This window comes from Pimephales promelas, chromosome 15, assembly GCF_988280905.1.
Source record: "Pimephales promelas chromosome 15, fPimPro1.hap1.1, whole genome shotgun sequence".
Classification (NCBI taxonomy): Eukaryota; Metazoa; Chordata; class Actinopteri; order Cypriniformes; family Leuciscidae; genus Pimephales; species Pimephales promelas.
The window spans coordinates 11,280,336-11,306,608 of record NC_142783.1 but is presented as its reverse complement, the minus strand read 5'-3'; the positions used below and the strand labels follow the sequence as shown (position 1 = coordinate 11,306,608).

The 26,273-nt window shown below is 41.3% G+C and overlaps 2 protein-coding genes across 3 annotated transcripts in view; both read left to right on the top strand.

Annotated features, from left to right (window-relative positions):
* grm1b (glutamate receptor, metabotropic 1b) overlaps nucleotides 1-10,869 on the top strand; it is a 35,504-nt gene extending 24,635 nt beyond the window's left edge. For both annotated transcript variants that reach the window (XM_089120125.1, XM_039673187.2), the window contains one exon: nucleotides 6,750-10,869. In XM_089120125.1, coding sequence (XP_088976251.1) covers nucleotides 6,750-7,575 — 826 coding nt within the window. In that variant the 3' untranslated portion in view covers nucleotides 7,576-10,869. The remainder of the gene's footprint in view (nucleotides 1-6,749) is intronic.
* rab32b (RAB32b, member RAS oncogene family) lies at nucleotides 10,126-12,351 on the top strand. Its single transcript, XM_089120379.1, is given in 6 exon segments — nucleotides 10,126-10,140; nucleotides 10,809-10,990; nucleotides 10,992-11,075; nucleotides 11,417-11,498; nucleotides 11,501-11,582; nucleotides 11,585-12,351. Coding segments are annotated over 6 exon segments (573 nt in total). The 3' UTR covers nucleotides 11,713-12,351.
* The last annotated feature ends 13,922 nt before the right edge of the window (nucleotides 12,352-26,273 follow it).

Below are 26,273 nucleotides of genomic sequence, written 5' to 3'. Positions count from 1 at the left end.
ACATTTAACGGCGTAGACATACACGCATACACGCGGATAGCTTGTCTTGAAAGTGGCGTGTGTTTATGCAAAAGTCATGATGCCATGTTGAATAATGAATCTTATAATGAATATAAGATTGACCAGAAGAATATCAGATAAATGCATGTAATTCACTCCCTTAGTCGATCTCTCTCTCCCTCTCTCTCTCTCTACACAATAGCTTGTTTTCATGTGACGTCACGCCACTGCGTTGCCATGGCGCGAAATGCAGATGGAGGGCAGGAAGTGATTTTCTATATTTAGGAAGCACTATAACACACTCAAAATGCCTATGTTTTGCGTCGTTTATGGTTGCTCAAATCAATCAAACCACGAGGAGTTTTTATCATGTGCCCAAAGTTGTTGTTCATAAGGGGGGGAAATACAAGAAATTGACAGAAAAACACCGGGAAAAATGCCTTGCAAACCTACGTCTGCAGTCGGGAGGAGCCGAATGGGAAAATGCCTATGTGTGTGTGTGTGCAGTGATCACTTCGTCAAATGTGAGTTAATACATTATTTATGTGGCATATAATTACATTATTCAGGTGTTTAAATACACTTATGTGGCTGTTCGTGTAACGTACCAGTTTCCAAACTTTGTAAAGTCAAAGTATGTCTGTAAGACGAGTTAGTTGCTGATATCTACAGCCTCGATGGCAGGCAAATCTCTCAATTCAGTTGAAAATCGGTCCTCTTCATTACATAAGGATCACGTCCAACATATGTTTCGATTTTCTGTTTATATATTTCTCTTGTAATAGCGTCCAAAGTAGTACAGTACGGATTTTCCTCCATCTCGTCCATTGCGCTCTTCACTCCTTGCCCTCCATCTGCATTCCGTGCGTCATCACAATCACGTGACTGCAAACCACCTATTCAATAAGCTTTAATGAAGCAACTTGGTAACAATTTATTTTGATAGTCCACTTTAGACATTCAACTAACTATAAGTAACTTTGCCGCTACATGTCAACTAACTATCATTGATTAGAGTATTAGTAGACTGTCAGCTTATCTGCTAACACTTTATTTTGTTGGTCCCCCAACAGACATTCAACTGACTGTAAGTAACTTAGCAACTACAAGTCAACCTGTTTTCCTAACCTGAACCCTAACACCTAACCCTAACCTAACAGTCTACTGACAGTCTACTACAGTCTACTAATACTCTAATGACACTTAGTTGACATGTAGTTGAAAAGTTACTTATAGTTAGTAGAATGTCTAAAGTGACTATCGAAATAAAGTGTAACCAGCAACTTAGCATTCCTGCGTTTTAGACTCAGCCAGAGGCTTGGGCTCAACTGTTAAACTGTCAAATTGAGTTTTGAATCTGTGGTTGGAAGGAAGTAGTTTTGCACAAAAAAAGGGTTTCTAAAGACAATGTTGTTATGTCTTATTTATTTACACACTTGAGCCATCGAACTGTACCATGGGTCCAATGCTGGTTCTCATTTAAACAGCTCAGCAGAATTTATTCTGATTTAGGATTTATTCGGTGTAGTGGACTGCCCCTCCACCTCCTCTGTCCGGGGTTCTCATACAAACAGCTCATACAGGATTTATAGTGATCAGACCTGCATGGCTAGAGCTCTGAGCTATTTGCTTGAGGGAGCTGAGCAAGTCCGTGTCAGGGGGAGGACATGTGACGAGCTTATAGGGGAAGTACAGTCCACGGCCAACTACATACTATGTGCAACATGTTGCACATTAGGCCCCGTCCACACTACTACATTTTCGTTTAAAAACGGAGACCTTTTGCTACGTTTGCACCTCCCGTTCACACTAAAACGGGAAAAACGAAGACCTAAAACGGAGAAGTTTAGAAACGCTGTAGCTCCGTTTTGCGTTTTGAATCTCCGGAGGGCGTTTTAGTATGGACGGTACAAAATGGAGGAGTTTATAAACGATGACGCAGAGGCTCCCGCTCAGCTCTATGATTGGGTGTTATCAGTCATGACGTATCCTTCCCTGATTCGTCATTCACTGTTTACACCGGCACGCGCATGCCCAGTGTTGGTGAATGGTCACGTGATCCGCGTTTTCAGTCGTTTTAATGTGGACGGAGATCATTTCTAATACGCAGATAAAACGCTGGTGTGGACGGAGATCGTATTCGTTTTAATTCTCCGTTTTTAAATGAAAACGCAGTAGTGTGGACGGGGCCTTAGTGTCTTTAGGTTATGCGATGGCCAGTGGTGGTTCATTGCCATCTGACGTGTTTCAGGCATGGTTTGAGAACTCCAAGAAACAGGCGTAATCTCTGAAGCGCTCACTGCCTAGCGGTTCAGCAGACCAGTGCATAGCAGTCGTCTGCACAACCGAAGTTCAGGTCGTCTTCCCCACAGTGCTGGGGAGGCTGAACAGGTGAACACACAGCCTAAACAGTAGGCGTGGTCAGGGAAGAAGGGTCCGCCCCCGGCGAAAGGGAGATATTTCTCTGTAGGAAAGAAGAGGCAGTCGGATCCCTAGACTTAAACGAGGGAAGAGCGTCGGCCCAGATGTAGCCGCATTCTTCTCTCTGTGCAAAAAAAGACCCTGCAAGAGAGCAGGTTCAACTTTAAGTTTGTTATCAATAAAGACATTTTGTCTTCAGCATACAATGCCTCATGTGTTGGTTTGTCAAAACAATCTAAATGCATTAGAACCACTAACCTCACTATCGGGCTGTGTCCCGACAGTTGAGAAAAAAGCAGTTATATGCAATATCCAGCAATGTTCACAAAAAAGATGCGGGGTTCCCCAGGTGATGCCAGGGATCCTCGCTGTCTGCCTCGAGCAGTAGCGCACACTATAACACAGTGAGTTCTTTGCACAATTCAGTGGGGTTATCGGCCGGAATACCTACGCACCTCCCCTGTTTCAGCGGAGTAATGATGACTTCAGTGTCATAAGAGGCTTCCCCAGTCTTGAGGGAAGAAAATTGTGCTCTCCTCAGCAAAAGGGCAATTCAGGTCGTTCCATAAGGGAAAATGGAGGAAGGGTTTTAAAGCTGTTACTGCCTCTTTCCAAAGAAATGTGAGGGCTTGCGCCCTTATCCTAGATTTACAGCAACTGAAGTCTTTTTCAGCTTGGCTGGTGAGTGCGTTTTCGTAAAGTGTTGAGACTGCTGGGGCTCATGGCCTCAACGATAGCGGCCATTTGGCTGGGTCTCCTCTTTATGCCTACATTCCTGAATGCCACGTGACATTTAAACGAACAAGTCATGATAACGCTATTGTACGTTTGAGCTCTGATCCCCTGGGAACCCAGGATCTGTTATGAGAGGTAATTTCCCTGAGCAGGGTTACGTCATCTATAGTGGTGACAACAGATGTGTAACTACATGGATGGGGAGCTCTATAAATAGAGAACTGTGGTCTCTATGAGCCCCTGGACCCTCTATACGCTGAGAAGGAGAATCTGAAGGCAGCCGGGCTCCCAATCAATGTCTTGGCCACAATACAGAGCACAAGGCTGCTGTCGATAACAAGATTTATGTGCATATTTGAAGAGTGGTGCGGGCAAAGATCTTTATTGCCTTGTTAATGGAATTTTGAGAATTACTGGAGGAAGGTAGTTCCCAATTTACTTGGCGGCCATTTCGCTCTGTCATTGGGGCATTAATGGTGCTGTGGTAAGTGTGCACCTTGCCATTCAGTTTCTTGTGTGTGGTGTTGATGGCCTGTTACAAAATCAATGCTGCCATCATGGGACTTGATTGTAGTTCTGGAGGGGATTTGTGAACCTTTATTTGAGACGTTAGAGTCCTTGGATCCAAGGATGCTGTCTCATAAAACAGCTGCTGGCACTGGGTCAGTGAAGCACGTTGGTGATCTCCATGGTCAAGAGTGGTGTTGCATCTCTTTCGAGCTTTGTCAAACCTCTCTATTGACTCGGAGGAAGGTGACTGTGGTCATGTGCGAAATTTACTGTTTGCCGGTAGAATTGAAGCACACGCAGGCTGTGCTTTCTTCTGGCCAACTATTTGTGGAAAGAAAAAGTGTGAAACCACTATCTAAACACTGCCTTTCACATTGGATAGTGGAGGCGATTTCTATTGCATACAAGATTAAAATTTCGGCTCTGCCGGCAGGAGGCATGACGACATCATGGGCTCTATTTAGAAGTGTGTCTGTAGAGGACATTTGAGTGGAGGCCAGTTGTGCATCGCTGCACAGTTTTACTGACTAGATGTCACTGCGGCGACGGTGGCTCAGTCTGTGCTTACCGGGGGAGCTTTAAAGGGTTAGTTCACCCAAAAATGAAAATTCTGTCAGTATTTACTCACCCTCATGTTGTTCCAACCCCGTAAGACCTTCGTTCATCTTCGAAACACAAATTAAGATATTTAAGATATTAAGATCACTCCTGTATACTAGTCCATAGGCTTCTTGAGGGAATGACTCTTGCTGGCATCGAAAAGTCATTTAAGACATCGTTAAAATAGTCCAAGTGACTACAGTGGCTCAATCTTAAGTTTATCAAACGACGAGAACACTTTTTGTGCGCAAAACAACAAAAATAACGACTTTATTTCAACTATTCGTTTATTTCTCCCTCTGCCTCGAGTCAGTTCATTAGTTTAATAGCGTAAGCTTCTGTTATTGTACGTCACACGCATCACACACATGACCAGCGTCGGCCAATAGTGAGCCTATGTGTGACGTAGCTCTACGCAATCACACTACGTTAACTGACTACAGGCCCATGGAGAAGGAAGTGAATAGTTTGCGCACAAAAAGTATTCTCGTCGTTTGATAAAGTTAAAATTGAGCCACTGTAGTCACTTGGACTATTTTAACGATGTCTTTAATGACTTTTCGATGCCAGCAAGTGTCATTCCCTCAAGAAGCTTATGGACTAGTATGCAGGAGTGATCTTAATATCTTAAATATCTTAATTTGTGTTCCGAAGATGAACGAAGGTCTTACGGGGTTGGAACAACATGAGGGTGAGTAAATACTGACAGAATTTTCATTTTTGGGTGAACTAACCCTTTAAGCCAGGGGCTATAGCTCCCTTGAAAACACAGGAATAATATGTGGAGGTGCTGGTCCCTTTACGTTTAGTTCAGCGGACTAGTAGTTATATGCATTACTCAACATTTTGAGTGAACCAATGATTCATAAAGAGCCACTGACTAAATTCCTGAATAAATTAGCCACTTAAACGACTCAATTACTTACTTATTTAGACATTTACCGCAACATTTTAGTTTCTCTTTTATAGTTTCATTACATTTTTTTTTTTTAATATTGGGGATAGTTTGCCCAAAAAGGAAAATTGTTTGTTTAGCCTACATTTAGACTACTCACCCTCATGTTGTTTCAAATCTGTATGACTTTCTGTCTTTTGTGGAACATTTTTATACAGATATTTTGAATAAAATTGGTAACCAAACTGTTTTGGTCTTAAAATATATCAAATACCAATTCACATGCAGCTCCTGAAAAAAAAAATCATGGCCGTTGTAGCCAAAAAATGTATGTGTAATAAATTCTGTTAAATCAAATAAAATATTTCTTTCTAAAGCTAATTATTGTTTTGTCTATTTGTTGATTTTCTAATTTAACACATTTAAAAATGTCTTTAAACCATCTTTTGTGCGTGATTTCTAGGCCAAATTAGATTTTTTCATTTGCGATTAATTAGCATAATCTTTGAGTGAAAAGTTTAATTGAATTTTCCACATATTTCTGAATCTTTTTGTATTTAGTTTTACTTTTGCTTCAAAGGGATTGTTCACCCAAAAACTAAAATTATCCCATGATTTACTCACCCTCAAGTTATATCCTAAAAAATATCCTTGCTCTTCCAAGCTTTATAATGGAAGTGAATGGAGCATCACTCCAGGGGGTTAATAAAGTCCTTCTGAAGTGAAGTGATGCGTTTTTGTAAGAAAAATATCCATATTTAAATCTTTAGAAACTATAATAACTAGCTGCCAGCAGACAGCCTATGCAAACCGACTCATGCCAAAAGAGTAACCTCTGACAAGATGCACTGACGAATGTGGAAGCACAAAGGATAGTCTATAACGAGAATTTTGAAAGAGAAATATCGGAAGATTATGATATAAGAGAAGAGGAGCTTGACTTGCCCAGCCCTGTTTGTTTGAACTGCAAGAGCTTATGGCGTATGCTACATCCTACATCATTGCGTCAGAAGCTACTCTTTTGGCGCAAGTCGACTTGAGTAGGCCATCTGCCTGAAGCTAGATACTTTAGTTTATAAAGTTTTAAATATGGATTTTTTTTTCCCATCCCATCGCTTCGCTTCAGAAGGACTTTATAAACCCCCTGAAGTGATATGGATCACTTTTATGATGGATGGATGGACTTTTCTGGACTTTAATGACATTGGGACTGGAGCTGATTTGAGCTCTGATGATCATATTCTCCATGTTCCAATGAGCATTTAATAGAAAAATGTCTGACTTTCTGTACAAAGAGACACATGATCCAGGTTTATGTGGAAAAATACCACATTTAAGTTAGTTTTAGACTTTTGGTCCCCACTGTAAATATAAAATTGTTCATTCTGTGGTCATAAAAGATTTCCACCCACCTCTATTCTTTTTTTTCATGGATACTCTAGATGTCTGAATAATAATAATAATAATAATAATAATCAGCATCATTTTTGCTTGTTCAAACTTTTTTTTACACGAACGAGAAATGTTGTTCTTGTGTTCACCTTTCTCGGTTCCTGTGAAATAACAGTCGTCTTTATTTTGTTCATAGTTCTAATGGAAAGTCTGTGTCATGGTCTGAACCAGGTTCAAGACATCCTCCGAAAGGGGAACACATGTGGCACAGACTGTCTGTACATGTGAAGAGGCAGGAAGCCGGATCCAATCAGACGGCTGTCATCAAACCCCTAACTAATACCTACAATAACCCAGGCATGGAGTTTTCCGATTTAAGCACCAAGACTCTATACAACGTAGCCGAGGAGGACGAGGGCGACCCGATAAGATACAATCCCCCGGGCAGCCCTCCTCTGATGGCTCTCAGGCTGTCGCCTGTCAGCAAGCCTATGAAGGAGGGGGGCGGCCATCTGACTTTTTACACTTCTGAGCAACACGTGCCACAAAAAAACAGTGTTCTCCCCCAACATGTTATTGCAGACCACTTTCAGCAAGACATGGTCAAGTTCGTGCCCGATCTGGATGAGATCATAAGCCTGCCCGAGCCAGGCGACCGGGTGATGCTGCCGCTTCAACCCCAAATATTGCATCCGCATCCAATTTTGCCCATGCAACTGGGTGCTTACCCAGACGAGCCTGTCTCCCCTTTGGAGGAGGATGAAAACGAGCAGTTTGGACTTCTTCATGGCTACATGTATGACAATGCACAGATCCATGATGAGGAGGAGTTGGTACAGATCAAAATGTCAATGGAGGACTCTCTGGATCTGATGCCACCTTCCCCGTTTCGCGATTCTCTCGGCTCGGGGAGCCCCGTTCCCAACTCCCCGGTGTCTGAGTCCATCTTATGCACGCCGCCGAGTGTGACGTACGCGTCCGTCATTCTCAGAGACTTTAAGCAAAGCTCCTCGACCCTTTGAAACACATTTATTTCAAGAGATCATGTCAGCTATTGTGAAATAATAGCTAGATTGTACATTGGTGTGACTTAAGTCGCTTGCACTGGAGAGCTTTAATATTATATTTGTTTGATAGCAGAGTATTTAAAGAAACTGTATGGATGTTTGTTGACCAGGGTCCAAAATTAACAAGTGCCAAATGCAAGTCAAATTTTGCCAGTACGTCTTTTAAAGTTGCATATAGGCATGGAGGCATGGAGCTTGTGAACAATGCATTTATTTTAATGAGCCAGTGTTATTTTAGTATCCTTGGTATACTATTATAGGTTTTTGTATTATTATTTTGAACTAGTTTTCAGTTTTAGTTTTAGTAATTTTGTTATGTTTTTGTCATTTTCATTATTTGTTATGTCTATATAGTTTGTATTGCTTTTCATTTTAGTTACTTTACTAGGTTGAACTACATGAAAATGAGAAATGTTGCCTTGGCGACCAGCTGAAATAGTATTTATTTATTTATTTACATTTATTTACTTATTTACATATTTCATTTTATTTCAGTTAAAGGGGTCATGAACTGGCTTTTAAAATGTTATTATATTGTTGTCTGAGGTCAACTTAAGACGTTCGCTTGGTTTTTGCATTCAAAAACATCAAAATGAATAAGTAATAGGCTATTTTGTACCCAAGTTGTAAGCTTTCCTGAAAAACGGTCGGTTTTTATGGGCGTGTTGCACTGAAGACTTGGAAATAAACGCCCACTGCTGTGAGTGGATAACAGTTTTGCATATTATAATGAGTTTAACTCACCCGTCGGTGTATGTGGGGGAAAACGTCCAATGTTGTCAAATGGCAACCGGATTCGCCCATACATGTTCAACCCAGAGTCCGTGTGTTGCACAATTCCTGTCAGATCCAATATAGACGGCACAGCACCGTTCTTTACTCTTAATCGGTCTGCAAATCCAGTCTTGTTTACAAAACAATCCTCAGTGAAATGAAGCGAACAGACGACGATGTTTTACCCTCATCAGCTGGAACGTCATTAAAAATAAAGTTTATCCATAAACTGAAGTCCTATTGGAATCCAGAGGAAGCTTATGCAGCGACTGTCTTCTGCCACAACCAGGCACTGCAAAATATTCTGTATTGCTCGGTAGAACGTTCCGGTTTCATCACGAGGTAGGCATACGTTAGGCTACTTAGCTATGCGTGTAATGCGCGAATCGGTGGGCGGGGCTAAACCGGCCGTGTTGAAGCAGGCATTGATCTTCTTCTGCGGGGGTGGTGTTTTAACCCCTTCGACGTCATAGTTTCCCACTTTTCAAAACGAGACGTGTTCAGAGGCTGGTGTAAATAAAAGCTTTTATTGGACTAACAAGGACGTTTTCAGTTCTGAAACTTACAGGATATTCTTATAATATGATAACCTCTTAGATATCAAAAGCTCAAGGAAAATTTGATTTCTCAATTCATCACCCCTTTAATGTTTATTTTATTAAGTAAGTAATGAAACTTGTATATAATTGTAGCTTATTTTACAATAACCAACAATAAAACTAAATAGCCTACTGTTTAATGGCCATTACATTTTCTCAATTTACCCACATTTGGCAGGTGTGGCCAAAAAGGTTATTGATATATAATTATTTTTTTATTTATTTTTTATGATGTCATAGCATGCACATTTTCACAATTCACCCACAAATGGCAGGTGTGGCCAAAAAAAGAGTTAATTTTGGACCCTGATGTTAATGCTGCTGACTTGAGTAAAAGCAGAAACCCAAACATGCAGGATCCCTTTGATTTCTGTCACTATCAATTGCTTTAGTATGGCAGCAGTAGTTGACTTGAAAACAACATCAGTCATTGTAATGCTGTATATTCTGTGCTGTTTAAGCTTTTAATTATAGATCAAAATATCTAAAGGACCAGCAGAAAATAACCATTGTAGCAGAAACTGAAGATTTAGACATTTAAAAAATGTGCAGCGACTCTTATGAGTGACAATTTAATGTGTTTAATGTGTTTTATACAATCAGTCTACATGACTTTTATAAACTACATTTTACTGCAACTATATTAAATGAACATGATTATCAAACAGTTTTGTCTAGTTAAAGCATCATATCAGTCTATGTATGCTGTAAACTAAGTGTAGATAACCAATGCCTACAAGTATGTAGCAATTAACGGATAGTGTTTAAGTGCCAATGTCAATACTAACTGTATTTTTCCATGTAATTTTTGTATAGTTTGTGTGTTTGAAGTACAATAGAAAGTGTACATATTAATTGTCTTCCATATGTGTGATTTTTTAAAGTTATGAAGTAATGTAAATATCTATAGATTTGGATTTAAATGGTCATAACCTAAAGCCAGAGTTTGTATTATTACATAGACCTTTTCATATATTGATCTTTCAGTTTCAATGCAGTATTTGGTCTGTTTATTGTCGGTTGAATGTTTTCATATCAGTTCCCAATACTGCTTCAGATAGTGTGTTAATGAAGATTCAAGGACCCCTAATGCTCAACAGGGCCACCGACGGCAGTTTCACCAGAATGTATCATGAGTCAGCATACTGTATGTGTGCAGCATACTGTACCTGTAGACAGTTATATCCTCTTATTTATGTTATGACCATCTAAGTTCTGTATGACCTGATGGTTACTAAATTATTATTATTAATACTAATAGAATTGAACTTTTTAAGCAATTATAGAAAGTTGTTGTAACTTTTAGATATTAATGATTATGCTGGAAGCTTTTTTTCCTTTGCAATGCAATATGTGTTTGTTTCTGATCTTGTCAGATTGCATACTATAGTCTTGAAACTATATCTATTTTGTGCTTATATATTTTTGAAAATAATCATCTGTGTCCTATTGCATAACATAGATGTAGATGAACTACATGTTTCAGTTTAAATATAAAGTATAGTTCTGTCTTCGTCAGAATTGCTTATCTTATAATAGTGCGCATGTTTTATTGGGTTTATGTGAAATATTGTACATTGTTAATAAGCTCTCAGGGTTGTTGCTGCAGATGTTCAGTTAATAATTTCCCAAAATGTGACAAGTTATTGCTTTCATGACAATGTTAAAGAACTGTCTACAACACCCGTATGTCTCACTGTCACTTTATGCTTGTTTTTTGCATTTGAAATGGCCTTTTATACCTTTTATGTGACTTATTTGTTTTATGTAACTTCTTTATTTTATCATTTTGATGCTGGAAACTGTCTGTGTTAGGTAGTTGGAAAACATAACAGGGATTTCAATGGCAGAATAAACCTGAAGGTCATTTGTTGCAGATGCGATTTGTTAGAACCATCTAAGGACTCAGAATTAAGATTCACTGAACATTTCTTGAAAATGATAGTGATTGGAGACCATAAAGTAGGGAAAACCACCTTAGTTAAACGATATGTGAGTTGAAAATGTGGATTTTCCAATGAAGGTGATCGATTGGGATAGTCACACACGTGTGAGATTACAGCTTTGGGATATAGCAGGTAAGTCGTATTACCTTTTCATTTTAATACAGTTATGTAGGTTACATTTGTTATTTTGATTTGTCATAATAGATTATTAATGCATAAAACTAATAATGGTAATGTGTACCATGAGGAAAAATGGAGCATTTTAAGCACTTATAAAAAAAAAAAAAATCATGGCACAGTTTCCCTTTCACATTTCATTTGCATATTCATTCATTTTATATTCATATTTATTGAGTACAAAGCACCAAGCAAAAATCGCATGATATCCGAAATGCATGTAAACTGATCAGTGCCTGTGTTTTCATGAAACTGGGACCATAATTTGCTTTTAAAATGTTTTTATTTACTGTTATTTAGGTCGAGCGTGAGGGGACTGAAACGAATGTACTTCAAGGGATCCAGTGGTGCATTTGTTATGTATGATGTGACAAACGGGTCAAAAAATTGGATGGAGCTCTGAACTGGAAACAAGAACTTGATTGCAAAGTAATGTTGAAAAATGGCTGTCCAATCCCTGCTGTTCTACATGTGATGAGACTAAATTATGGCAGATGAATGCCTCTCTTTTGGAGAAGGGTTTTATGGTGCTTTTCCACTACACGGTACCAGCTCAATCGACTTGGCTCGCCTTTGTTTGGTTTTCCATTGTGTAAACGTTGTACCTGTACCTGCTTTCAGGTACTTTCTTTGAATCACCTCCGGCGAGGTTCTGAGCGAGCTAAGGCGATACTAAAATGTCACGTGAAAACAATGCCGACTGCTGATTGGTCAGAGAGAACTGTCACCATTCACTGCATCATCATTACACACGTCATATGGATTATCTAGAATAACCCCGCTATTCTTAAATAGTTTGGCCAGGGATAGTTACTAAACTTAATACTATTATTATGGCAACTCGGAAGAATACGCTGTGGTCAAACGAGGAGGTGCAGACTTTCCTTTTTTTGGTTGCCGAAGAGAGGATCCTGCGAGAGATTGATAGGGCAACGAGGAACGAAAGGCGTCGCTATTACGACCAGGTACAATTTTGTGTCGGTACTGTCTGCAATGGAAAAAGAAGCGAAAAGCGAGCTGAGGCAACCCGGTCTCATCCCAAGACGTCATATAACTGACGTTTTGGGACGTCTTTTGACCATACGTCAATATTCGCCTTTTTAGGGCCCCCTTAAACGTCGGTAGATGAGGTTATGGGATCCTAACTCTACCCCAGACCTAAACCTAACCCGTCACCTAACTGACGTTAAAGGTAAAGCGTCAGTTGTATGACGGCCCGGGATCGCCATCTACCGACGTTTAAGGGGGCCCTAAAAAGGCGGATATTGACGTATGGTCAAAAGACGTCCCAAGACGTCAGTTATATGACTTTTTGGGATGAGACTGTGTTAGCTGAGGCGAGCCGAGTCGAGTCGAGCTGGTACTGGTAATGGAAAAGCGCCATTATTGGATGGTTTCAGACATCAGTAAAGGTGACTGGATTTGTATAATGCTAGTTTCCATTTTAAGACTATATATTTAGGGTAGGAAGCTGGGGTTCCCTTTTGAAGTGAAACTTTGAGGCAGCATCATGGAGTTGACGCTATGGGGAACACGTGTACCAAGCATGGAAATTTTATGGCTGATTGCAGTCTATCATTCATGAGCAGGGTTTTCTAAGTAGACTCAAGCTCTCCGGTGGTAGCCTCGGGTTGGAGCCTAGGTGATCATATGTTTTTGGGCAGACTATATTATGCATTGCTTTAATTTTCTCCCTCTGTGGTTAATATAGAGGAGTAGGCTTCCCCTTGAAAGAAGAGCAAATTGAACAGAACAGCGGAAATTCACATCTCCCAGTCTCCCCATTATTATTGGGTTCTGAAGTAGAGGTTTCACACTTCTTTGGATGTGCTCTACTTAAACTAATTTCTGGCTTTAGCAGTTAAGAGCTGTTTCAATGTTCAATGACATTGGGGTTTTAAGTAGGGCCTGAACTCCCCTGCGGCTCCTTTTGGGTTAAAGCCTGGGTAGGAGTTACTGGGCACATTGCATTATGCCCTTCCTTTTTGGCAAAGTACAGAAGTAGGCTTCCCTCTTAGAGGAGTAGCATCTCTAAGCAGCCTTGCTTGCTAAATTTGTGATAGCTGCTTAAATACCCTTAGGGTAGAGCATGGTGAACGAACCATGCTTTATTTACCTCCTTCCCCAACTATTGTTGGGTTCTGAACTGCCTTCAATACCCGTGGGGTAGACCAGGAAGATGGAATGGAATTGTGAAAGGTATTCATAAAATTCCCTCCCAACTAAGGTTGGGTTTTGAAGGAGGACCTTATACTCCCCTATGGCTGGGTATCGTGCAAAGTGCTGGGCATCTAGTTGGTCAATGTTGGCCTCCCTTCTTGTTAGGGCCGCACTCTGATTAGATAAGTGTATGGAGTCTCCTAGTGGTTCGGTTATTTGCTCAAATAGGGTTAAGCACTTTAGAGTGAATGAGTAGGGCTTACATTGACATTTATTCATTTAGCTGACGCTTTTATCCAAAGCGACTTACAATTGCTATATATGTCAGAGTTCATACGTCAGAGGTATCATATGTCAGAGGTAGCATGCCTCTGGAGCAACTAGGGGTTAAGTTTCTTGCTCAGGGACACATTGGTGTCTCACAGTGGATTCGAACCCGGGTCTCTCACACCAATGGCATGTGTCTTATAAACTGCGCCATCACCACCCCTTCACAACAGCATCACATCACAACAGCAGGGGAGCTTAAGCTTTTGGCATTTATTTTATGCCACTCTCTTCTCTGATGAAAGTGGAGGTTATATTCTCCCCCTTTGAAGTAGTGGTACATTGAAGGTTGCAGTTGATTTACTCCCTTTGATAAGCTCCTCCCCAAGAGCTTTGTCTAAGTATTGACAGAGCTAGCCCTTTATTAGAGCTTTTGGCATCATAGACTGCCGTAAACCAATAAAATTGGAGTGTTTAGCACGTGCTCAGACACCGGTGACGGTGAGGGCATCCCCATAGTGTCAATTCCATGACACAGCGTCTCTTTCCCTTTCTCAGAGAATTCAGGGTGGCAATCATAACCTGAGATTTTTTTCAACCTTCACAGAACAAGGGATTTCTCATAATAAATAATTTAAAAAATTACAACAATTTGTAATTATTTATTGGAATGTCATAAACTTAACTTGATATGTTTTCATTTTTTAACTATATATATATATATATATATATATATATATATATATATATATATATACTGTAAACACACACACACACTAATGAGCCAATATAAAATATGATCCAAATATACAGTTGTCACTAATTTTCCACCTAGATTTAATTAAATTAAAATAAAAGTTTTGTGTTATGTCTTTTGTGTTATTTTTAGTAGAATATCAATGTGGATGAAGCTGCTAAATTCCTTGTGAAGTACATTCTCAAGACCAATGAGGATAACCCCACCAGTTCTGCGCTGCCTGCTGATGATTTAATAGTCCAACTCTACTATATAATTCTTTCTGCAGTATATAATTTTGAAATTATTAAATATTTGTTATGTATTTTATTTTCAATGATTAACACTTGTCTGAACAATTTCAGTGGCCTTGAACGAGTGCCATGGTGAGTATCCAATAAATACCCCTGTGGCAATGAGTCTTATTGTCACTGCTAATCCGCTACATGCTTACTGGTTATTAAACTTATTAGCGGGACGGAAACTAACTGAGATCCGCTGTACACACATCAGCCTAAAATATTTGATCAAGTGAACAGAAATATTCATTATGTTTCTCTCTTCAGAAAGGACTGTGCACAGGGACATGGCCTATTTTCTATTTTGTCACATATAACTGTCAATTTGTTTCTTTGGAAAATAGCAATAGGGTATAGCAATGGGTTTGAAAATAAAAAAAATCTAAATAAGTTGATGAAAAATAAAAGTACCTTCAGGGTAAAATTCATCAGGGCTTAGAGGCTATCTGTTGTCCCATCAAGCGTAAATGCCTCAGAATGTAGTCAGATCACATACTAATAAATATATCTGTGATCTTAAAGCTCTTTTTACATTATTTGACAAATAAATCCGAATTTCCATTTGCATCATTTTCAGATATTTCTGCAAACTTAATTGAGAAGTTAGAAAACTGACTCTAGGCCAATGCCCTGCCCTATTTATCCAGTTTATTAAATAATCAAATATACAGTATAAAATATAGAAGTGAAATATCTCTCATACACTCATATACTCATTTATCCAGGTCAAGGGAGCGATTAAAGAGAAGGGAGCTTCCATACACAACGGCTAATGTCACAGAAGTAGGAAACAGTTCCAAGCATGACCCATTTTTGCTGTGCGTTTTTGAGGGAATGTTAAGAACTCTGGCGTTCTGATGCTCCCCCTAGAGATCTGTACTATATTGAGCAAACAATACTGTGTTCAAGCCTCCATACCCGCCTGAACTGACTGTAGGCATCAGCTGCCAGTAGATTCTGTATTCTGTGGATGGAAGAGCAGGTTTGAATGCGTTTATGTGCTCGTACACAAGCATCCATCAAGTAGTACAGGTCTGATGGTGTGCAGTGCATTGTTTTCCCCCAGAGGCATGATAAATGTTTTCGTCAAGGCCCCAAGCGTTCCCATCTGTTAGCGCTGCCAGACAGGTTGTATAGGTGTAGCGTTTTTACATTTTCTGGCAGATTTCCATGTGAGTATGTGAGCAAACGAGAAGGCACTGTTGCATCATTGTGTTATGATAAAGATGAGTTATGAGTGTGACTCAAAATTCAGTAGTTTACTGTGCTGGTCTCATTCTGTGCTGGTCTCTCTCATTACTGTGCTGGTCTCATTCTGGTCTCACTCATTACTGTGCTGGTCTTAGTCTGTGCTGGTCTCTCTCATTACTGTGCTGGTCTCATTCTGGTCTCACTCATTACTGTGCTGGTCTCATTCTGGTCTCACTCATTACTGTGCTGGTCTTAGTCTGTGCTGGTCTCTCTCATTACTGTGCTGGTCTTATTGTGGTCTCACTCAATGTTTTTGTTTATGGATGTTTGTTGTATGGTTTATGGTCAGTTTGTTGTATGAATGTATGTTTAATTTGTAAAAAAAAAAAATATATATGTAATAGTGATTTTTGACCACAGGAAGAACAGCACTCATATGAATATGAGATAGCTGATTGTTGGATCAATAAACAATACAACACAATACAACTGTGCTGGTCTCATTTTGGTCTCACTCATTACTGTGCTGGTCTCATTCTGTCTCTCTCATTACTGTGCTGGTCTCATTCTGATCTCTCTCATTACTGTGCTGGTCTCATTCTGTGCTGGTCTCTCTCATTACTGTGCTGGTCTTATTTTGGTCTCACTCATTACTGTGCTGGTCTCATTCTGTCTCTCTCATTACTGTGCTGGTCTTATTCTGGTCTCACTCATTACTGTGCTGGTTTCATTCTGGTCTCACTCATTACTGTGCTGGTTTCATTCTCACTCATTACTGTTCTGGTCTCATTCTGGTCTCACTCATTACTGTGCTGGTCTCATTCTGGTCTCACTCATTACTGTGCTGGTTTCATTCTGGTCTCACTCATTACTGTGCTGGTTTCATTCTCACTCATTACTGTTCTGGTCTCATTCTGGTCTCACTCATTACTGTGCTGGTTTCATTCTCACTCATTACTGTTCTGGTCTCATTCTGGTCTCTCTCATTACTGTGCTGGTCTCATTCTGGTCTCACTCATTACTGTGCTGGTCTCATTCTGGTCTCACTCATTACTGTGCTGGTTTCATTCTGGTCTCACTCATTACTGTTCTGGTCTCATTCTGGTCTCACTCATTACTGTGCTGGTCTCATTCTGGTCTCACTCATTACTGTGCTGGTTTCATTCTGGTCTCACTCATTACTGTGCTGGTTTCATTCTCACTCATTACTGTTCTGGTCTCATTCTGGTCTCACTCATTACTGTGCTGGTTTCATTCTCACTCATTACTGTTCTGGTCTCATTCTGGTCTCACTCATTACTGTGCTGGTCTCATTCTGGTCTCACTCATTACTGTGCTGGTTTCATTCTGGTCTCACTCATTACTGTTCTGGTCTCATTCTGGTCTCACTCATTACTGTGCTGGTCTCATTCTGGTCTCTCTCATTACTGTGCTGGTCTCATTCAGTCTCTCTCATTACTGTGCTGGTCTCATTCTGGTCTCACTCATTACTGTGCTGGTCTCATTCTGGTCTCTCTCATTACTGTGCTGGTCTCATTCTGGTCTCTCTTTACTGTGCTGGTCTCATTCTGTCTCCCTCTTTTCTGTGCTGGTCTCATTCTGGTCTCACTCATTACTGTTCTGGTCTCATTCTGGTCTCACTCATTACTGTGCTGGTCTCATTCAGTCTCTCTCATTACTGTGCTGGTCTCATTCTGGTCTCTCTCATTACTGTGCTGGTCTCATTCTGGTCTCTCTCATTACTGTGCTGGTCTCATTCTGGTCTCACTCATTACTGTGCTGGTCTCATTCTGTCTCCCTCTTTTCTGTGCTGGTCTCATTCTGGTCTCACTCATTACTGTGCTGGTCTCATTCTGTCTCCCTCTTTTCTGTGCTGGTCTCATTCTGGTCTCACTCATTACTGTGCTGGTCTCATTCTGGTCTCCCTCTTTTCTGTGCTGGTCTCATTCTGGTCTCACTCATTACTGCATTACTGCACTGATCCTGAAGGTATGTTTTTGCTGACATGATGCGTTTAGGAGGGCAGATATTTTTACTCTCCCATCTGTTCCACACTGTCCCGTAAGTTTTACTTTGTAGAGTCCTTGGTGTGTGTCTAGGGATCTGTTCTACATACCACTTATTTGAGCCCCTCCACTGCAGTTGTTTACAAATATTGTGGATTGAATACATCTGTCCTGATATAGCAGAGAGTCTTTAAATTATAATTGATTTTTAGCACATAAAACCTTTAAGATTTTCTTACCTTTGTATCAAATGTGACTGATTCACACTGCTTGAATTGCTCTGCTCTGATGGATGAACATGCATTATAACTGTTTCTGATTCTATTCAAAGTGGATATTTTGCTAAGAGGAAAAACAAAGAAAACAGTCTGTGTCCTACTTCAGACCTAGTTTCAGAAGCAGAGTGAAGGAATATATGTTGGAAATACTAATATAATAAGCACAGACACAATATCATGTATAAAATATTTTCAAAACTTTAGAATTCTACTCTCTTAAAAGTACAAGTTTATTTAATAGTGATTAGCATTAATGTCAGCCAACCAATTTCTCATATGGCTAAGGTTGCTTTGCCTAATCTGAGCCAAAGAGCAATTTATCCCCTTGGAGAGAGTGGTTAAGATGCGTCAGCATGGATAAGAGCAGGGAGAGAGGCAATAACTGATATCATTAATGTTCAATGATTTAATGTAATAACATAATTCAAGAAAAGTGAGTCTGGAATCTCAGAAGGCCAAGTCCTGACTGAACGAGAGGAGCTGGGGATGGAGGGGGGTAATTAGATCCTAAATTATAATGTTGATGATAACACTGAATGGACCTTAAATAGGGATGCTGTGATGGGCATTGTATCCCTAATTGGTAGACATGGATCAGCTGATGCGAGCTTGACTGACTTGACCTGCCTGAACTAATGCAAATTCAATGCTTGATTTAACTACAGTATATTAGTAAAATCTCAATCTTAGTTTGTTAATTTAAACATTTACTAATAATTACAATCAAAAGTTTTATTTTTTAAGTTTATTTAAAATTGTATAAATTGACCTGAGCTAAAATAGTAATTTAATGTATATATATATATATATATATATATATATATATATACATATTACATGGATATTGATTCTGCATGATACATATTTTATACATGTTAGAGGCTAAAAATCAATGAATTATTAAAGCCCAAACTGGTATCTGTGGGGTAAAGTGTGTCAGTGACAAATACAAAAACAAATTTTAATACTATTGTATTGGTCTCATTTTCAGTACACAGAAATTTAGGGGCAAATTAATGTCTGAATTAAACCCTTTCTGGTCTTTTTCGGAACATAAATCAGATCATAAACCATTTACATATTCCCAACTTTCCCCTTGACATATGACAGCTTACCCCTAAAAGACTTTGTCACATGCAGAACACAAAGGGCACTGCATTTGTGTCTGGTGGGTAAAGCGGCAGCTCCATGTGTGAGAGCAGATGGCTCTCATGGAGAAGCGGATGGTGACTTTGCTGACGTACGGAGTCTGAGAATCGCACAAGGGAGGGATGCTGGACAGAAGAGAATCCACAGGATACACGAAGAGCTGCGCTGAAAATTACTCTACAAACCAATAAGACCTTTCTGCACTTCACTTGTATTTTTGTGCTTGATAAGCTATTAAATGTATAGTGGGATTGACATTAAAATATGAGATTTTCATTGGCAAAAATAAGTTTTAGGGTTTAAAATGTTTTTTTTAAAAGTAAAAAAAGAAGAAATTCATAAATGCTATGCTGAAAATATATTTTGATAATACTTAACTTGAACGTATGCTGCACAAAGAAAAAAAACATTACACAATATTGCTGATGATGCTATACATAAGTAATTGTCTTTTTGGATATAGTGATTGTTTTCTTTTCATTTAGAATCCATAGGGTAGTAGGTCTTCATCTTTGGCAATGTTAGTTTGGGCATCTAAGAATGATTATGGCACCATCTAGTGTGGGAAAAACACACTGCCCTTTCATTCAGTGCTTTCAGGAAGCCCAGTGGCCTGTTTGTGCTGTAGTAAAATGTGCTGTAAGTAATAGTTTTTCTGACTTTGTTTGTTGCAAAAATTAAACAGGTTTGTCTTTTGGCCACAATATATAATAGAAATCTTAAAAATTCAAATTTAAAAAGTGTACAGTTGAGATTAAAAGATCGTTGAAGATCGGAAAAGAGATTTGTAAAAACTCTGATTCATGCAGAAATGAAACAAGTCAAGCATATATTAATTATATCTGTATATCTGATATTCTTTGTTCAGAATCGACTCGTGATTTGCATTTGAAAATAAATAAATAAATCATGAATCTCAATTTTTCCAGAATGTGCTGTTTTCCAGAACTGTGATGACGTTAACCAATAAAAAAAATGATTGCAAATGGATTATTGAGCATTTTTACACACTAGTGTTGGATTGTAAATTGCAGCATTAAACTCTTGAGACACAGAGAGGAGAGGAGACCCTGGAGACTTTTGTGTTACCAAGCACAAACTCAGACTGAGGCTCCCAGATGATCTGATAAACTCAGTACACATCACTCATGTCTCAGAAAGAAATCTGTTGCCAGCAATGATAATATCTAGAAACTGTTGCAATTTCATTAGCCTATATTAGAACAGAACATAAATTAACATCAATAAATTCACAAAAAAATCACACAAAAAAAAAAACAGAATAAAATCTCCTCTACACACAACACTTCTGTCTGTCGCCAAAACTCACTAATTTGCATTTTAAATAAAAAAATAAAGCCTTTAAAAAAAACTTCAGGTACAGTCGTTCCACTATCCTTGTAATCCATACTGCCAGCTTTGCTTTACCAATTAAGAAAAAATAAGAGAATCTGTGGCAACTTTGGGCCAAATATAAATATATTTTCATCTATCTTTTCCAAGTGTTATAATTCACCTCTTTAAAATCTGAAACAAACCATTTTACCTAGAACAATCTAAAAATAGATTTCTTCATGACCACAAAAAGAACATCCTTTCCCCACAGTGGGTCAACACGTGCCAAATATCTATTTGTCACAACTGCCGAATGTTCAATCCTCCACTGAAGATCTGCAGTGCGTTTTTCAATGGGTGACTTGTACAGGGACTTACAACATCATGAAATGAGTCTTGCCCAAACAGATCCAACCACTTTGACGCTTTTTTGATGCTTTTTGAATCTCTCTTTACTTGAAAGACACAATCCCCCACTTTTGGAATTGATTTATGAAACAGAGAAAAATCCTTCATTCCATATTTTTAAGGCTGAAACAAATTTAAATCATATTTAAAACAGTTCATACTGCGTAATAAGGAACGATCTGTATCAGCCTAACATACTTTCCCAGAGTACAGCAACTTGTGCTCCCTGCAGCCTGAAAGCCTTGATTCTGCTTTTTATATCTATTAACCCTTGTCCACCTTCACCGACTGCTTAATATAAAATAGCAAACTTTACCCAGTGCTGACCTGGCCAAAAGAAGTAATTTACATTCTTTTGTAGTAAATTATCTACTTTATCAGGTGGATTCAACATGTTTAGTAAGTGCTGAAGCAGCCACATTGTTTGGGACCAAGACTCTCCCCTAAATGATAACTGAGGCATTACCCATGCCCACCGTGACAAAAGGTCACACATCTTATCATGAATTCCTTCCCAGTTATTCTGAATATATTTGTGTCAGATTCTAAATAAATACACAATAATTTTCAGGCCTTCTTTACATTTCACAAGGCTGGTGGCTCTTCAATTTCCAATTCCCTAAAATAAAACCTTTTCTCATGCAGTTTACCTTTGCTAAATAGGCATTTTAATACTTCTTTAAATCTTATTTTAAAACAAACATTTCTTTTGCTTTTGATAAATACTGTGGTGGTAGTAGGGCACGCAAACCTACCTCGTCCCGTCCAGGAGCCACACGTGGAGGTTCCAATGATTTGGACAAGGGTGCCAGAGGGTGCCCCGTCCCTGAGAAAGGAAGTCCTTCCTCAGAGGAATTGGCCAGGGAGGTGCTGTCGTGAGGAGTACAAGTTCGGAGAACCTGGGCCAGTGGGGCGCAACCAAAATGACCTGCTCCTCGTTCTCCCTGATCTTGCACAGGGTCTGTACGAGAAGGCTCACTGGGGGAAGCGCATACTTGCGGAGGTCCTGTGGCCAGCTGTGCACCAGTGCATCTGTTCCAGGCGTGGCCTCGGTCAGGGAATAAAACAGGCTGCAATGGGAAGAGTCATGGGAGGTAAATAGATCTACCTGAGCGTCCAGAACTGTTCCCAAATCAGCTGAACTGACTGGGGATGGAGTCGCCATTTGCCGAAGAGAGGCTGAATCCGTGAGAGCTTGTCGGCTGCTCAGTTCAGGTCTCCTGGAATGTAAATAGCATGAAGCAACCTCTGACGCTTCGGACGACACAAGAGGAGGTGGCGAGCGAGTTTTTACATATTGTCAACGTATTGTCTGAATGGACAAGTACGTGTGGGTCTTTGAACAACGCATAGAAGCGGTGCAGAGCCAATCGTACTGCCAGCAACTCTAGGCAATTGACATGCAGAAGGCGCCCGCAGCAGCATGTCCATTGTACATGGCACCCCAACCCGTGGAGGAGGCATCTGTTGACACAACAACATGCCTGGAAACTTGATCTGGGGCACACCGGCCCGTAGGAAGCTGAGGTTCGACCACGGGAAGGTTTGATGGCAGGTCGGAGTAACTGGTACTCGGAGCGTGCCCTGTTGCCATGCCCATCTCGGGACTCTATCGCGAAGCCAGTGCTGAAGCGGTCTCATATGAAGCAACCCAAGCAGTGTGGCTGCCGCTGCGGATGCCATATTCCCCAGGAATAGTTGCATTCCTCTGTATTCCAGCCTCTGAAATAGTTTCAATGGAGCCGCACTCTTGCTCTGGATTTGACGCAAGCGGGTCAGCAGTGACTGCGTGTGCTCGTTCGTAACCTGCACGGACATGGCAACCGAGTTGATTTCCATACCAAGAAAAGAGATCCTCTGCACGAGGCAAAGTTTGCTCTTCTCCCAATTGACCTGAAGGCCCAGATGAGCTAGGTGTCGGAGCACTAGGTCCCTGTGTTCGTAAACCTGATCTCAAGAGTGAGCTAGAATTAGCCAGTCGCAGATAGTTCAGGATGCAAACCTTGTGTAGCCGAAGCACCATAAGGGCTGCCTCAATGACCTTCGTAAAGACGCAAGGAGACAGGGCTAGCCCGAAGGGGAGAACCGGATACTGATATGCCTTCCCCTCGAAGGCAAACCGAAGAAACGGTCTGTGTCAAGGGAGAATGGAGACATGAAATTAGGCATCCTTCATGCTGATTGCTGCAAACCAATCCGGTGGCTGAACACATTAAAAAATGCGTTTGGGCGTGAGCATTTTGAACGGAAGCATGTGAAGGGATCGGTTCAAAACACGCAGGTCCAGGATTGGCCGTAACCCACTAGATTTCTTCGGTACAATGAAGTAGGGGCAGTAGAACTCAAACTTCATTTTGGGCTGGAGGGAGAATCTCGACCGCACCTTTCCCCATGACATGACAGGGGCATTGCCATCGTCCATAGTGTAGTGGACTCCCCGAAAGCGGGGAGGAGATTGTGCGAACTGAATCGCACAGCCGAGCCTGATGGTCCTGGCAGCCGGACAGGTTGGGAAGCTGAAGCCAGGTTCCCAAAAATGGGGATCACAGCAGACCCTCGGTGAGACAGCGAGGTGGTATGACTGGCTCGGACTGGGGAGTCATAGCATCCTGGTGTGGGAGTCACAGTCATAGACAGCATCCTGACAGAGGAGACCAGGGAAGGATGTGCGTTCCATTGGGGTCTTGTCTGACAGGGGTCTGGCAATAGAGGGGGACGCGAGTGGCGAGGCTCGCAAGCGGCGCATACTGTCATCCAAGAACTCTGTGATAGAGTGGAATGAGAGTGATGAGGCCAGTAAGCTGCACACACTGTCATCCACGCACTCTGGGGGCTCAGAAATGGGGGTGTTAGTTCTGTACATAGGGGTGCCGGCCAGCCAGTGGCAAGAACAAGAGTTTCTTACCCAGTCCTCCACCAGGGGAAGGAGTGGCCCTGCTATCAGTTGTCCCCTTGGCAGAACTGTAGGCCATCTCTGAGACTGGAGCGCCTTCCTTTTAACCACCTCCCTGGCGCGGCCTGGTAAAGGCTGCTGCTGGGGCCGAGCAGGAGGGATGAAAGTCGCAGGGGGGCACCCTTGGTGGCGAACTGAGTGAGCTGTGCCGGTGACTGGGTAAAGGCAGCAGCTGGCCACCGTGGCAGTATGTGCTTAATAGCCTCAGTCTGTCTCTGGGCGGCCGAGAACTTTTCACGTCACCAAAAAGGCCTGTTTGGGATATAGAGGAGTTGAGGAGAAGTGTCTGCTCGGTATCCCGAATATCGACCAGATTAAGCCACAGGTGTTTTTCCTGGACCACAGCTGGGGACATCACCTCACCAAGGGAGCATGCAGTCACCTTCGTCGCTCTGAGAGTAAGGTCGGTGGCGGCCCCGCAGCTCTGTAGGAACTTGCCACCAAGGTAGATGAAAACCTACAGGCTTTGGAGGGGTGCTTTGGGTCACCACGCCACATCAAAGCACTCTGTGGACACAGCTGCATCGCAACAGAGCGTTCGAAAGGGGGGACCCCAGTGTACCCTTTCACTGCAGCCTCATCAAGGGCAGAAAAGGTGGAGAAGGTTGCCAAACAATCCCGGGAGGACAACAGGGACTTCCAGGAGCTTGTGACCTCCTCATGCACTTCCATGAAGAAAGGAAAAGGGGGGGGGGGGGTTGATGAGCCGACGAGAGTCAACACATGCAGCCCCCAATAACCAATCATCCAACCGCGAGCATTCAGGAGAGGGTGGAGAGCACCACTCTAACCCGACACTCACAGCGGCCCAGGAAAGCATAGCTGTTAGTTCCGGGTCGGACAATGTGCAAACCCCGGGGGGCGGCAGCACATCTGAATCCTCATCCACAGAAAATACCAGCTCGCCTTGTGATGTGGCAATTCATTGCCTCATCATCTGGAGCACTGAATGAGACACGAGGCACATCCGAAGACGGCCCTGCGGCTGCACTCGAGGTGCTCACAGGTTGCTTCGCTGGTGAGGGGGGTGTGGCCCGAGGGCGCATCATCGGGGGAATGTGTTCCACACCATAACCCTCAGATCACCCTCACCACCAGCCAAAGTGTCACCTCTTGTGGAGGGGATAGATCGGGTGTGGCAGAGGGGATTCTACCTTTAATAAGGTCACAGAGCCTCAATCTTAGTGCAGTGATGGTCATGTTCCCGCAGTGAGAACATGACTCATCCAGAAAAGCTGCCTTTGCATGTTCTAACTAAGCCCAAACATGCAAGACAACGATAATGCCCATCAGATAATGAGAAGGAACGACCGCACCCAGAAATACATGGGCGAAACATCTTGAAAAAGACATTCCAGTGCAAGCTCATTTGTGAAAGGACTCTCAGCAGCCTCCTGAGTGTCACACGCTGGATGTAGACCACTGCACAGATCAGCAGACAGGAATGTGAAACTCACTGGGAATCGCCTTTACACCAACACTGACTGGAGAGCTGCTTGTGTATTCAGAGAGAATTCATGCTTACTTAGGAGTGAAGAGGACCTCTTGACTCCGAAGCAAAAACTTGTATGCATTCTGCCAACGTTCTTCCTTATATACCCACGAGGTGGGGCGGAGTTACGCTATGCAAATTCTGCAGACCCATGAAATTTCTTGCCATTGGCTTTGATGTTTCATAAGTCCACAAGAACACAAGTACAGACAAGAATGCATAGAGAAACAGCCGTAGAGAGAGAGATGCCCTGTCCAAATACCCACACTTGTGGTCTTGGCCACTTGAGAGGGCGCATATCGACCGCAAAAGAGGAGCTTGTGAGCACCCTTCTTTTATGACAAATGGTACACCCTACGGTCTCATGGACTTAAAGGAAACGTGCAAGAGGCAGCCATTGTAAGTCCACAAGACCGAAAGTGCATATGAAGGGTGCCATTTGGTACAGGGCCTATCTTGAATGCACTTCGGAGTGGTATTCGAGGCTAAGCATATCCCATAATGCCTTATGTTTGGGAACTCAAGTGCCCCGAAATCGCAAGATGTTGAGGAAAACATTCCACTGTACGTTTAATTAATTAGATATTACACATAATTTGGTAGTAAAACATAAAGTGTTATTTTTATTGGTGCAAAGAGGAGAAGGCTATGTATAGTTTGTACAACACTTGCAACTGCTGTGCTTTTTATCACTTTATCAATTTTAAATTGACTTCTGTTACATAGGCACTACTGGCAGGCATTTAAAAGTTTATTTTAAAATGCAAAGTATTGAGAATCAAAATAAATATCTGTAAACATCGCATTTTTGCGACACTGTGTCCAATGTCCCATCGGGTAATCAACAGTTCTACACTTGTAGTCTTCACACCTACTTGAACAC